Source organism: Anas platyrhynchos, chromosome 6 (genome assembly GCF_047663525.1).
Source record: "Anas platyrhynchos isolate ZD024472 breed Pekin duck chromosome 6, IASCAAS_PekinDuck_T2T, whole genome shotgun sequence".
Classification (NCBI taxonomy): domain Eukaryota; kingdom Metazoa; phylum Chordata; class Aves; order Anseriformes; family Anatidae; genus Anas; species Anas platyrhynchos.
In genome coordinates this window covers 10669355-10684416 of record NC_092592.1, presented here as the reverse complement: position 1 = coordinate 10684416, position 15062 = coordinate 10669355, and the positions used below count along the sequence as shown (strand labels likewise).

The 15062-nt window shown below is 38.8% G+C and overlaps 1 protein-coding gene across 4 annotated transcripts in view; it reads right to left on the bottom strand.

Moving 5' to 3' along the window:
- The window catches only part of CCDC6 (coiled-coil domain containing 6), a 47618-nt gene that overhangs the window by 19771 nt on the left and 12785 nt on the right, over positions 1 to 15062 (bottom strand). For all 4 annotated transcript variants that reach the window (XR_003498699.3, XM_072040057.1, XM_027462470.3 and 1 more), the window contains 2 exons: positions 7506 to 7655; positions 1553 to 1681 (listed from right to left, as the gene is read on the bottom strand). Coding sequence is in view for 3 of the 4 variants with exons in the window: in XM_072040057.1 (XP_071896158.1) it covers positions 1553 to 1681; positions 7506 to 7655 (279 nt within the window). In the remaining variant the exon portion in view is untranslated. The remainder of the gene's footprint in view (positions 1 to 1552; positions 1682 to 7505; positions 7656 to 15062) is intronic.

The following is a 15062-nucleotide window of genomic DNA, read 5'->3' as shown; positions in this document are numbered from 1 at the left end:
AGAAAAATAGCACTTGTTTGCTTTAACTAAAACATTCCGTTAATGAAATAGTCACATGTTGCATGCTGAAGTTCAAAGTAACTCGAGATTTATTGTATCTTACTGCAAGAAATTAAGATATACATTGGATTACACTTAAACACACATGGACTTTCAAAGTAAGACTCAACACCTTCTTAATTGAATTCAAGATCAGGTAATTGAGAGAAAGACCTGGTATCACCAAAATTAAGTAACTCATCACTGAACTTCCAGACTACTTTAAAAACTCATCTATTGTTGATATTCAAAGGTAGCAAAAAAAAAATCAAATGTTACAATTTCACAAGTCTCTGTGTGTCCATAACAATACAAAAAGAAATACTATTAGAACTCCAGCTGTGGCTTGTGCTTCTATTTCAAAGACTAAACCAGCTTAATTTGCAATCTTACTTTGCATTCATTTCAATTATGATTATGTGGCCACCACCACCACCTTGTGGCTAAGAGAGTTATTTCAATCTCATTAATTTCCACGCTGGTTAAGGATTTGCTGGCAACTACATCTTCCTACTTCTCTGTTTTGGTTCGTTCCATAGGTTGATCCATACAGAATGTTAATGTAAGAATTTAAAAAACCCATTTTGTCATTAAGCTAGCTATTAATTTACCTACAATTTCATCTGAAATAAGATAGTCAAACAGAAAAAAAAAAAAAAAAAAAAAAAAGGTAGAACTTCAGATTATCAGCAACATAAAAATTTCACAATAAGAACAGCAAACAAATTCTCAGGAATAATATGCTATATTTACACCACTCAAAATTACTGGAATTTCACAAGCTAGAGAAACTGAAGTTCTTTAATAAGTCTGTATTTTTTCATCTGTTTGCCTTCATACGAAAATAATTCCTACTAAGGCCACTGAGGTGCTTTGATACACATGCCTAGAATTTGACATAGAGGGAATACCTAAGTCTAAATTTCCTGTAGAAACAAGACCAAAACAAGTGATATTTTATCTCTCCTCTTCATTGCTCTCTCCAGGGAGAAAGGGAACTGGGCATAGTCTATCTTAAAATCTGTAAGTATGCACAGAACTGACATCTGACAATTGAGTCTTGTGCTATCCAAGCTACCACAAAAAGGTGACCTAGAGCACAGCTAGACCACATATATACGGTTTACTGTTGTGCCTACCTGCTATTAGAAATGGCAGTCTTTCTCAACAGTAGTATGGTAGTGGAGGCTGACAAACAGCAACAAGTATAACTTACAAAAAGTAAGTTGCATTTGCAGAATAGTCACAGCTGTCCAGCCAACATGAAGGCCTGTATTAAGGGTACTGAGAGTCATAAATGCCATGGGAAAAAAACAAGGGGGGGTTCATAATAAATTCTGTTTATGCTGTACTGCTTTGACTACAAGTTAAAATCACTTTCCTTGAATTATATTGTCGATATTGGCCAGTTTCTTACAGACTTAAAAATGAAGTCAAACGTAAACCAAAATAAGTAATTTTTTTGAATCCTTGTTTTTGTTTTACAATCATCGTTTTGAAAGCAAGGAGTTACCTGCTCCAGGGTGAGTTGCTTCGAAATTGTATCATTTTCCAGTTTTTTAATCTTCTTCATCAGTTTGTTCACTTGAAATTCCTGTTCCTGTTCTAGATGCTGCTCCAGTTCAGCTTTCTCATGCTGTAGCTAAAAATTTAGGAGATATGGAAGAATTTTAAACACAAGTTACACACCATTTTAAAATTTATTTATATGTTGATCCTTACATAACATTAAATTCTCTACTGATAATTCTTCTCAAAAGCCTTCAAAATGTACAGAGCACCCAACAGTCTTTCCTCAACAAGCTGAAATTCATTTGTTCATTAACTCAGTTCCTTTTGGTGCTATTTGGAGACAAAATAATCTGAAATGTAGCCTGGCAAAAGATTCAGAGCAGAAACGCGAGTGTGGAGAGAACAGAATACAGACAGGAACAGCTTGGAAACATACATATGTAAGTAGCTATGGTTCAATTGTATTTTCAGGGCTTATTGGTACTGAGACTTCATTTTTCACATATTAAAGTCAACACCAGAATGGTGTTTAAAATAAGTGAGTTTTCTCCATTCACTTAAAAAAAATAAATCACACTTTTCTCCAAAAATTCCTGAAGTTCGCAGAAATTCCCAGGCACTTGAGGAAGCCAGCTGGACTACAGAGCGATAGTAACAGAGGCTATCATGGCCACTCTAGATTGACGAGTTGGGAAATTTTGTTCAATTTTTTAGTCAAAAATAAAGCCATTTCTTCTCTTGTGTGAGAAAACACAGGGCTGCAAAGTAAAATTTTTCATTAGAACAAAAAGTTACATTCACTTATAAATCAAGATACCGTTTGTGTTGTTTGATAATCAACAATCTGAAGTACCTTACTTCAGTAATGGGGTTCAGCTTGTTTGGAAAAACAGTTTTAATACGAAGAGGATATCATTTAGTTTTACAGTTTTCTAAATCCCTCCTCCACCCCATCCAGCAGCCCCAAGTTTAAGACTGAAGACGGCCAAGGCGCTCAAGGAGCAAACAGCGTGCAGATGACCTAGCTCAAGGCGCTCATACTTTCATCAATCTTCATTTTGCTCTAGACACTTTATGTTTTTCACCTAGCTAAAAATTGAAATCAAAGCCAGTTGCTGTAATCAGCTTATATTTAGTTAGCAAAATAAACTGTGTGAAAAGGCATGTTGCCAAAATCTCTTACTCAGCCTAAAGCCAGATGCTGCTAACAAAGTGTCTGGTTAGGGGCTGCTAGCATTTTGCAGACAGTTTAGTGAGTCAGGCTGCTGGTATGGTCATATGAAGGTACCTCAAGCCAACTTACCAGCAAATACTATTTCTTGCTCTCATGTCCTATACGCAAATGCGATTATCATATTTAAAACAAATTGAGCTGCAAGAACAAAATCTTGTTTGGCAAATTATTTCTTCTAAAGCTTGTGTGGAATTTGCATCACACGGGAGCTGATGAGGCTTGTTAGATCTATAGCTGCTATGTAGCATCTATTAAATCCTTTCTTGGGAGTGTGAACTGTAGCCAAAGGACGATTCTAGCTGATCAGAAGACTAATGAGTAAAGGCTGAAAAGATTGACTACAGGAACACTTTCTATTCTGATTTCAACATAAATACACCAGGAGGTAAAATGACTATTATTCAAAGTGGAAAGAAAAGAGTAATAGCACTCCCCCAAAACACATGTTAATGGTATCTGTCACTCACAATTCTATAAAATCTTTCTTCCCTTTCACTGGCTTTGATCAGAAAAAAAAAAAAATACAAAAAACACAACAGCTAATGCTGAAACCCTAACACTGAAAAACAGAATTGCTAACACTGAGACAGTGTTTATTTTACTTAGTAAAGAAGTAAAGAGAACATTTTCAAACTTCTAAGTTATATGCAATTATAGTCACAACTGTTTACATACATAGGTATAGCTGCCAGCTGAAGAAAAGGAAAAAAAATGTTAGAACACATCACCTTCAGGACAATGCCTTATAGACCTTGAAATGCACGTGAAAACTGTAGGAGAGATACTGTAAGTATTTACACAAGATCAGATATGGACTTGGGGTAAGAGAGCAAATACTTTAGAGAAGTGGGCTTTCAAATATAAAGCTGAGTAATATAAGTAAGAGTGCACACATTACTTCAGGCAAGTTCTACACAACTACAGTAATTTCCTCTTCTCTCTACAGAGAAGTTTACTGATACAATGTAGGTCCACATTTTCCTTACTTCCTTACTGTATGACCTTTCCCTGGGACAGCTAAAAGTGTTATCCTGAAATAATGGAGCTAATGGATGAAGTTCCCTTTTAAAAAAAGCAACTCTCATCCCTCAGACTATGACCTTGTACACTGTCCTAACAGTCTATTTTTAGTATTCCAGCCCTTAAAAGTTGTCCAATTCCTCCTTTGATGCATCCTGAAAGTCCTTTTTATTAACAAATTCCTATCAGTGTGACTCCTCTTTACATCCAGATGTTCATCAAATACATGATAGATGAGCTGACTCTGCTTATTTCACACAATTATTATTTATTTGCATCCTCAAGCTGACACATGGTGTTTTGGAGAGCAGGAAGGGTAATAGCTTATGTCAACATGCTTACAATTTTTGAAAGAATTGTCAAGAATCAGATTTGCATGAGAAACCTTTCACTATAGCTTCCCAATTACTTAATTCTCCCGACTATTGATTACACTATTATCTCTATAAATCTTAACATTTTACTTCCAAGGCCAGGTACTTGGAGCAATTCACACTTTCAAAAAAATAATGATATGGAAAAATCTATGATTTTGAAATGGACTACTGGACAACGTAAAGAATAATTGACTTTATAAATTAAAGCAATATTAAAAATTGATTACTCCTTAGAGTAGCCTCGTTTCACAACAGATGCAATTTTCAAGATTTACTTCTTTAAATCTCAAAACTTCTTTAAATCTCTTCTTTAAAACTCAAAATTCCACATACATACTGTTCATCAAAACAGTTCTAATGATGCTCTGTAAAATGCTACCACTATTCTCTAATGACTAGGAATCAAGGAGCCTACAAAATACTTGTGCCCAACTTTTCAGATACGTAGCCAGGCAGACAAAAGAGTATGTGGGAAAGTATAGTGAATTTATATAAGGTTTATAAAAGCTGTATCAGGATGTATGTGACAAAAAGCTTTTGTTTGCTCCAAAACATCTATGAGACGGATGCTCTCCTTCATATGTCTGTCACTTTCAGTTTAGAAAAATTAAAAATTATGCTAATAAAAGGAAATTAAACCAGCAAAAATGTACAGTTATTTATTGGGCTTGTAGAGTCAGTAAAAGCTAATGACATAGTTACAAACAACTACTATCAAGCAATAGTGTACCACCAGAAAGCCTGGTCATAGAGAGCAGTATTCCAGTGAAAATACCTTTTTTTTTTTTTTCCATACTACTATGTATGTTCAGAATCAGTCTGGCATACACAAGGTTTCAAATTTAGTTTCTTACAACTACATCGAAAACCTGATGTAACATAATGGTTTATAACAGCAAGGCACATCATGCTGAACTGGGGAATTCTCGCTGGGCTATTAGCAAGGAGCGCTGCAGCTCATGCTGGCAGACAGCTTTCACACGTCAAGCGTATTAGTGTTCTGGTAGCTCGCACCCGATGCTGCTCTGAATGCCATGCATAAGCCCCTACAGCTGTGAAAAACAAAGGACTTTCAAAAACTGTTACCTAATGATGTTGGCCAAAATTACAGTTCTAGTGCTATCAATTTTGAGCACTGGTGCATTTAAAAATTGTCACCTTTTAAAATCGGGTTGACATAATCACATTTATCATAAGTTGAATGAGACTTAGAGGAAAGTCACATGAAACAAAGTTTGGGATACTGTTCAATAAAAGCACGCAGCGGTCAGAACTTTATCTGTAGTTATGGCTGTATAGTTACTTCCTTTCAGCAGGAACTTGTGGCTTGCCTATTGAAAGCTGGATAATATCTACTGGATGATGATGAATCCAAAACTGAGGATTTTCTCCAGATGCCAAACAAAAGGCTAGAATAACCTCATCAGGTTTATTACTTCATTTTGCTTCTCTGAACCTTTCTCTCAATAGTGAGAATGAAGCTATACCTGAGCTTCCAATGGGTATACAGTATAATGCCCTAGAATTACGTCATATACTACAATGCAGCACACTTTTGGCCATTTTGAGGATCATTGATTGTTTGCACTTTTCCCTAATTTAGGATGACGGCCAAAGGATACTTTCTGAAAGCCCACAGCAGAAAAGAATAAAAATTCATTTTAGTATTAAGTTGACAATAAGTTTGCATTTCTCTCTGTAATCTGCAAACCTACATTGTATAATACTAACGTTTTAAGAACTGTTAAAGATACAGCTTTAAAGCAACCTCTCACTTTCCAGAATGTATATGACAGTTAAGTCTGGAAAAAGGCTAAGGTAATCTTACCAGCAAAGTATATTTTAAGCAATTACTAAAAATTAATCAATTAGTTACTGAAGAACCTGTGTAGTACACGTTTGTGCAAGTACACATTTAAGCAAGTCTAAAACCTTCAGTCAAACCAAGTGTAATTCATGCTTTTGCTTTTGAAGTGTTACTTTGCTGTACACAATGTAGTGGTATGGCTCCCAGCAACCTGCTTCTGTCACTGATTCCTACATCACGCTTTCAATCAAACAACGTTGCTTGGTATATCATTTCTTGCTTTTCTGGAAGAGGCTTTTGTAGGAAGATTTTTCTACAACATTGACATCTTCATTTAGAAAAGAACACTCAATATCTCCCCACACATGCATGTACCTTTTTTTTTTTTTTTTTTTTCCTTTTTACTACCATCTGCTGCTTTATTTTTTGTGAAAATGTATGCTTTAGAAAGCAAAAGCAAATCTTATTCAGAAACATTTTCATCAGTCCTCAAAGACAGAGAAAAAGTAAATACAAGATTGGGAAAAGTTATCTTGATGCTTAACGTACTACATGACATTAAGCATTACATTGACAAAGTCACAGAAGTCCCAGCTTTCATTAAGGAAAGTGTCAGATGGGATTAGCTCTAATTGTTTTTTAGAAACAACGCATTTCCTAACTGCAGGGCTAAGCATATCTCAAGTGTTTAGCCACAGAATAGAAGAAATTCTTAAAACATACAAATCAGGCTCTTTAAACTCAACTGGTTTTTCATGGAGAGGTTGTAAATAATCACAGGGTAAGAGCCACAGTGGGTCACACCGACGATTCACCTAACTTACTGTCCTGTCTCCTCCAGAGGACAAAAGCAGATACTTAAATATGTCTCTCAGAGCAGGGCGAGCATGTACAATACTTCCCACAAATATTCACCCATTCTCCAAAAATTAGGAGCACGGGTAATCAAAGTAAGTTTCTCTGCCATACATCATTACAGCACATTAAACTTTTTACTTTTAGCACTGAACTCATATTAACATTTCATTTAAAGAGAAGGAACCGTTTTGTTAAAAGTATGAATAAACTTACAGATAGTCTCCTGGCAACCTTCAAGCATCACAGCACATTTTTATATGCAAAGTTTAATATTTCAGGACTCCTTTTAAATACCATATACATCAGAAAAAAAAAAGTGTCAGTTTCACTAATTTTTAAAATTAAATAGCAACTATTCTGTTAAACAGTTAACATTTACTTTAAGTCACATCTATTTCTTTGCATCTCTGTAAAAACTTTCCAGTTCTCTACAGTATGCATTTGGAGATGCAAACTCTACATCAATGTATTAAAAAAAAAAAAAAAACAAACACCCACTCACTACAGTTATTGTACTTAGCATTTATCAAGTGTCAGCTCTAAGTAGCTACAATGTGATGACGTCCCTCTGGCTGCAGTCATGCCAACAAAATCAAAAGTTCAACCACCGTTTGGCCCTGAGGCTCCTAGGAGAAACATCAGTAAAGGAACCACTTACCTGCATCAGTTTTCTTGAGAGCTCGTTAGTGAGAAATTCCTCTTCCTTTTCATAGTTTACTGCAAGCGTTTCTTTTTCTTTCTGCAGAGCTTGAATCTTCTTAAACAGAGTATTACTGATGAATTCCTCCTCCTGCTCTGCCCGTGCTTGCTGTGAAAACAAAGACAGTTTTAAGAAAGGAAGCAAGTTTCCACGTTAAAAACTACAATTACTCTGTTCCTCTTTATGTTCCTCTCTCTCCTCCCCTCTTTTTCTTCAATCTTGTCCTTCCATGTTGGACAACAGTAGGATGAATGTAAGTGCTGCTATCTTTTCTAGCAGAACAGCATCTGTCTTCCTTTTTATTGCCCACCATTCAATTTTGGAAACTACTGATGGTTTTAAGTGGCTTCCCCCAATCAAATGCACAAACTCTCCAACCTTTTAGACTTTACAAAAAGATTACTGATTCAGAGATATCAACTTCTACCTTCATCGTTCCTAAAAAGAAAAAACAAAACAAAACAAACAAACAAAAAAAACCAACCTCCTCTCCAAACATTCTCCAATAAGAGCTGAAGCATGGACCTGAGACTGTGCTGCATTCAGCACTGTGCCTTCTTGTCAGATCCCTTAGATTACAGCACTGTTCTCTAGGAGTCAAATAATGTGTTCATCCTTTCACGCAGATATGCCTTGCCTCTCAGCCACAGATTCACATCATGAGGATTTCTGCTCAACCACCAGGCCAACAGGAGAACATTCTTCAACTGCTCTACAGCTCCCTCACGAGGGGAGCAGAGGGGCAGGCACTGAGCTCTGCTCTCTGGGGACAGCGATGGGACTTGAGGGGACAGCACAGAGCTGGGACAGGGGAGGGTCAGGCTGGGGGTTAGGGAAAGGTTCTGCACCCAGAGGTGGTCGTGCACTGGGACAGGCTGACCAGGGCAGTGGTCATGGCACTGAGCAGCTGGGATTCAAGAAGTGTTTGGACAACGCTCTCAGACATAGGGTCTGGTTTTGGGGTGGTCCTGTATGGAGCCAGGAGCTGCACCCAATGTTCCCTGTGAGTCCTTCCCAACTCAGGATATTCAACGATTCGATAATTATTTCTCAGACCTGTTCCCTCACTACATACAAAATCAACTTTCCAACAGACAAACAAAAAAACCTGCATGCAGTTTTACCCGGAGGATTTCCAAATTTCAAATGAAGAGAGCTCTGTTGGAAATCCTCCCCATGAAGAATCATTAGAGAAGACAATTTCCTTTTCAGCTCTCCTGAAGTACCTAAGCACTGCTACAAAGAAAGGCAGCTCACAAGCACTCATTCTTCATTCCCTGCAATTCAGATGTTTCTTTTTCTTTTCTTTTTTTTTTTTATTGTAGACTTTAGAAACTTCACAAATGGAATAAAGAAGTTCTCCTGAAAGTCTGATCTGAAAGAGCATGAAGGGTATTTCATATGGGCAAATGAAAAGTCGTAGCTACAGAGGGGTGAAACCAACTCCTGATTCCACAGTCAAAGGACAACCAGCCCGAAACAACGGGATGACACAAGCAGAAAATTCCCGAGCCATAGCTTTTAATAAATGAGACCACGTAATGTTAAGGAGTATTTTCACTCCCTACAATTAAATCCACATCACCTGACCTGCAGAGATGTGATTTGCCCTGATTTTAATGAAGCAGAATGCAGTTTATACATGAAGATTCACTAGGTTTTATTGTGGTAAAATTTGAGAGAGAAAAATTTAAGAAGTAACAAAAAGCATAAATGGAGTTTTACTGAAAGTTTAACTTCCATAATCTTCTGCCCAAATTGTGCCAGAATAACCATCTCTTTATACATACTGCACAACGGAAGGCACTTAAAGGATTTCATTGTGCCAGGGATCTTTTAGCCATAATGATATATTCCCTAGTAGTCCAAGAGGCAATTACTTAAGCAGAGACAAGTTCCATGCCAACAAGAGAAGTTACTTAAAGAACATAACTGTCTTTAAAGCTGGTGGAACAATAGGGACAACATAAATATCCTCACTGTATCTCTAGTATCAAAAAATCTAGAGCAATGATTTGGAAACTCATCAATTGAGTCCTCCCTCCATCTTTCTCTTCACATCCTCATCACTACTTTCTTGAGTCTTCTCCCATCTCTACTGCTTTTATGCCTTGGCCCTTCTCACCACCTGCTACCAGTTCCCCCTCTCCCTTGGCACAAACCCAATCTGAAGGAGGGTAGAAGGCAAAAAAAAAAAAAAAAGATCTGGCTTAGTTTATTAGCTTAGATCCTGCACAGCACCTCGCTAATGCTCTAACGTTACTGCATCTCCCTGGCAGAGAACCACTGCTCCAGCACGCTTGGAATCAGTAGCATCACTTGTCACATCAGGACAATATACGAATGCCCAGAAGGTTTGAAGAAATACTAAAGTGTCAGCTTTTAAAATTTTATGTCTCAGAACACTACAACACAAGCAATCTAATATCTCAATAACACTGTCTATCACCTTCTAAATGTGGCTTTACTTTGAGCTACTATCATCTTATGTCTTCAGAGAAATGTCAGAACAGAGTAAACAAGTCAAATTGCAATGGTTCATTGTCCTCAAATCGTTAAAATTCATGTGTTCTGTTCCAAAACCATCTCCTCCATTGTCTTCACTACATAGGACTTCTACTGGTGTCTGCTTTTCAATGTTTCAAAGATAATAGAACCAAGGAAGACAGACCAAGCATACCTAAAATTAAATTAGAAATCACTTGGTTCTAAAATAAAGAGGCAAGGCACTTCTACTTAAGTTTCTATTGATTTCTAACTTGTACAGGTTTGCTCTGCACCCATTTAAAGCTCTGACATGAGAGTGCAGTGGCCCTGACCTGAAGAGCAGCACCCCGTAGCCAGGTGCTGGTGGCACATCAATGCTGGGTGCTTAGGTCAGCGTGCCCGGCAGCTGCCAGCATCTTTGCCTAGCCCTGGGCAAACAGCTCTGCCCATCCTCGGCGCCTGCACTGGAGCTGAGGCGAGCAGGCGATGGGCCAGGCCAGGCAGGAGGAGACACCCAAGCAGTCATCCTTTCCTCTCCTCCTCCCATTTTTCTTTCCGGGATCAGCTTCCCAAACTGGCTTACCGCACAGGCAGAGATCTGGCACGGGGCCATAAGGACCGAAGGGCCACACCTTTGGCCTGGGGAGGCTGCTCGGGAACAACCCCGCTGCCCACACTGCGTAGGGCACCGGCTTGATTCAGGTGGCTCAAAGGAAAAGCTGAATTATAGGATTATATCTGCCTCCAGTCCACCAGCAATATATTCCTCAGCTGAACAAACAGGAAGCCTATAAATCCAAATAGGACCTGTGAGTTCCAGATATCCATACATCAAATGTAATACAATGAACGTCCACTGAAATTACCCGGTGGTCAGCAATTTCAACACAAACTATTAAGTCATAAAAAATAATGCTACAGTTATGAGACTGGGTATAAAAAGCACAAGAAGTGTTACCATATTTCTTCTAAATCTAGATACTTCCACTCTGATTCTTTCCCTTTATCTTGTTACTTATTACACTGGAGATCATTTGACTACCTTAAGTGATAAAATTATTCATGTTTATCTTAATAATGCCTGAAATCTTGGAACTATTACTCATGTAGCCCACAGTCAAGCTGATGTTTCAAGGCAGCAAAAAATGTTTTTCATCTTATTTCCTGCACAGACTGTCACTGTGATATTTTTCTGGACATATATATACACTGTGTTTCCACACAAACAATCTGCCTCATTATTAAGTATCTGCATTTGAAAAGAGGCCCTGATAGGATCTGCGAAAAATGAGAAAGAGCATGGAAATCAGTGACAGTGGGTCTGTGAAGGTACAGAGTTGGTGGTTCCTGTTACTCATATTACATTCAACATCCACAAACAGCAATTCACTTCATTCCGTGTACCAGATTACAAAACAAATTGCTGAGACCCTGAGCAATATAAAATGATAACACTGTCTCAGTCAGTCTCTGGAAACCTGAAACGAGCAATGTGCTTCCAGTGCAGATTTCCTGCAGAAACACAGCCACAGCCACAGCCACCTGTCCCCGTGTCTCAAACTCACAGCTCTGCACAGACGCACCCACTGAGGAAAAACCTTTAACTACCGTGGTCAAGAACATAAATGTCAAAGGCTATCAAATTATTTTGCAAGAAATAAAGGATGAGGAGGGGATTTTAAACTGCTTCTTGTGCACATGAAATGCATAGAAACTCTTGTATTTTTTAAGAATTTTTTATTTCATTTCTGTTGCAGTAGAATGCGACATCCTGATTACTAGTAGAGCTGATGTGTGAAGTGCTGTAAAAAAACATATTCTTGTGAGACAACGGGCTCACCAACCAACAGGCTGCTTTTTAAAAGAAAAAAAATGATATACACGTCTCTTAAACTGTATATTGTAACTGAGCATAGCGTTGGGAAGTGAATCTCAGCACAAGTTATTTTTTCCACATGCTAGTATAAACTGTAAAGTTTAGGGTTAACTTATTTTTATGCTCTCAGCTTTTCCTGTAAATATATCTCTAGCAGACCAAGAGCATGCTGCTGGATTTTCCTGTGCCCATTTGCTTCTAGTTCCCACAGCAGTTTCTGCTTCTGGTGGGCTGCTGTCTCTCTGATCACTGGACCATATTCCAACCACAGTGCCTTAGTGGTGAGATTTTATGAAACAGCAGAACTCAGGCTTTCTAATGAGGAATCAGCTTTAACAAAGTCAAATAAAGATTTCAGTCACCTACACTCCCTTCTCCTCCCAGGTTAGCTCTTCTAAAAGTTTCACAAATCTCCCCAGTACTGCAAAGAGGTAAGGAAGCAGGTTCAACTATCCAAAAGCTACTCAGTGAACAGCAATACTACATTATCAGAGAACTGACATATGCATACTACCCTATGGATAATATAAGCCTGCAGATGGAGCTGAAGAGCAGTTTAATCTGCTGGCTGTACAGAAGAAACTCAATCTTTGCTACTGAATATAGCCTGAAACGCTGGGGCAGCTTCAGAAGGAATGATCTCAGCTGCCGCACATGTTACGCTGAACTAGAGCTGTCTCTTCAGAAAGCAGCTTGGCCCAAAGTCCTACGAAAAATTGAGAAGAGGTAGAAAGGGTGTGAAAAGCAGTAAGTCACAATGGCAGGATTTTAGAAATACAGAATTCTTGTACAAAACAAATTTCCCAAATCTGCTGTAGTACACACACCCCTCCTCTAGCGCTACTAACTCAAGATACTGCTTTGGCCACAATTTCTGGCACCAGTTTAAAATATGGAAAACTCTCAGTCTACAAATGAGATAAATATTCCAGTGAACTCATACTGTTCCCTTACAGGGGGAACTTTTACACTGCAGCTCTCCAGGACAAGAGCTGTTTTTCCTACGAACCCTCCGGCTGCACCTGAAACAACCACACTGCACATCCTGCACATTTCAGACAAGGAGAAATACAAACCACTGCAACCAACATCCTAGGGAAATGCAATTCTCAAGAACACGACACAAAAATCAGCTCAGAGGCCAAGGCCACACCACTGCACACTACTGTGACCGCCCAGCAGCAAGCTGTAGGGTTGAAGGACAAGGAAGGTCTGCCGAAGTCCCCAAGTGCTGTGGGGGCAGCTTTGCACCCAACAGCCAGGCACTTTCTTCAGTCTGGTGGCCTGTCTGCAGAGCAAAGAGTGAACGCTCCTGCGGTTACAGCGGTGAGCTGGCATTCAAGCTCTGGGTTCGATTTGTAGTGTGATTTCCTGTTCAATCTAGGGCAACCCCCAGGGTCACTTCCTCACTTCTGACATACAAGTATGTTCTTTCTTTTTACTTTCTTTTTTCTCCTTTTAAGATTTTTTTTCCTTCTTTAAGAGGAATTTCCAGTAGCAATAGAGTTACACAAATAGCAGGGCTGTGTATCCGTATCTTTGGGCACACAGTGGAAGCCGCATATTTTCACAAAAAAAAAAAAACAAAAACCAACAACCAAGCAGTAATGTCTTGGTATGTTTCCTTCAAAAACCCCAGCTGTTGGTCTTTTTTCTTTTTTCTTTTTTTTTTTTTTTAAAGTAAACCTGGTAGGTGAGGCAGAAGGGCTTTTCATTTTATTTTTTTCTTAAACTTAGAGGCATGCCACAGATGTTACTTCCAACACACACTGACAGGAGAGGAAATAAATAAATAAACCAGCATCGGGCCTCAACCTACTATCAACTACTTTTAATGTTACCCTTCCTTTAACATTATAGCCACATGCAGCACTGCCTCAAAACACAACTCATATTACATTTCAGCAGGTTTGTTCTGCTGTACAAGAGGAAGACACATAGCTTTTATTCCAGTAATACAGGAACACCTGTAAGATGAGCCATTAAAGTGCTAAAACACAGTTCTTTTAATCTCCACTGATGGTTGGCAATTCTCTCCCCTCTTCATCCCCTTCCTAAAAGGCCAGCCAGGTTTTGGCTGGAAGCGTCAAAACACTTGTGTCACAACCCCTGTTGCTCAACTCCAGCCACAGCAAGTTTTTCCCTCGATGCCTACAAAGTGACCCAGCTTATTGCCTTCTTCATCTGCACCAGCACAGCCCATGTCGAGAAATGAGCTGAGACAAATGACTTGAGACACATTTTTCTTCCACGTCAGCTTTAACCGTGATCAGATGTTTTCAGCTACACATCACCCACGCAGCCTCGTGAGAACTTCTCTCAGAAATGAAGTTACATTCAAGATACTTGTGCATGCATCTTACCGCATGGAAAGCTCTGCAAGAAACAGCGCTTTAAAGGAGCCTTCAAAATTGACTACCTTCCTAAATACCAACTTGTTCAGCAGTATTCATACACACTACATAACCTGTGAGCACCAGCAATACAGTAAGTTGTCTGATGGTATGCAATTCCACTCCACTTCAGATCTGTAAACACTTCAAACAGCTTCTTTCTCTCTGCAGTTTGATGTTGACCTGCAAGGGCCTTGCACAACTGAAATACACAAGTGGTGCAAGTGCAATAAGTTATGGAAAGAGTCATTCCCTAAGCAAGAACACTTACAAATTTAATGTATTTGGTTCACTGTATACAACTTAAAATGAGTTACATGTAATTATGAATTAATACAGCGGAATTCCTGAATATACTTAAATAGTTTAAAAATAATGTAAATGCCTTTCTTCAAAACAAAAGTGGAGTCTGCTCTCTTCAAGGGAGTTTATTGTACCAAAATACTAGCATTAAATAGTTAATAAAAGCACAGCCCTTGAAAAAGCCATTGTAACTAAGAAAATGTCAAGATAGGGCCCAAAAAACGCATCAACCTTCAAATCACTTCTACTTAATAGCTTAACCTTGATCAGGCACCCTTGTGCAGGTCTTAATGTAATTAAAGCCTAGGTGTTAATACAGCTCCCCAGAAGGAAGGTAGCTGGATTGCAGAGGCAAGTCCTGTTGAAACATTTCCTACAGTGAGTGCCCAACCCTACACACCGCAACAGCCGTACTGCTGACCAGCCGCACAGCTCTAGCACCTATTTTCCTGTCAC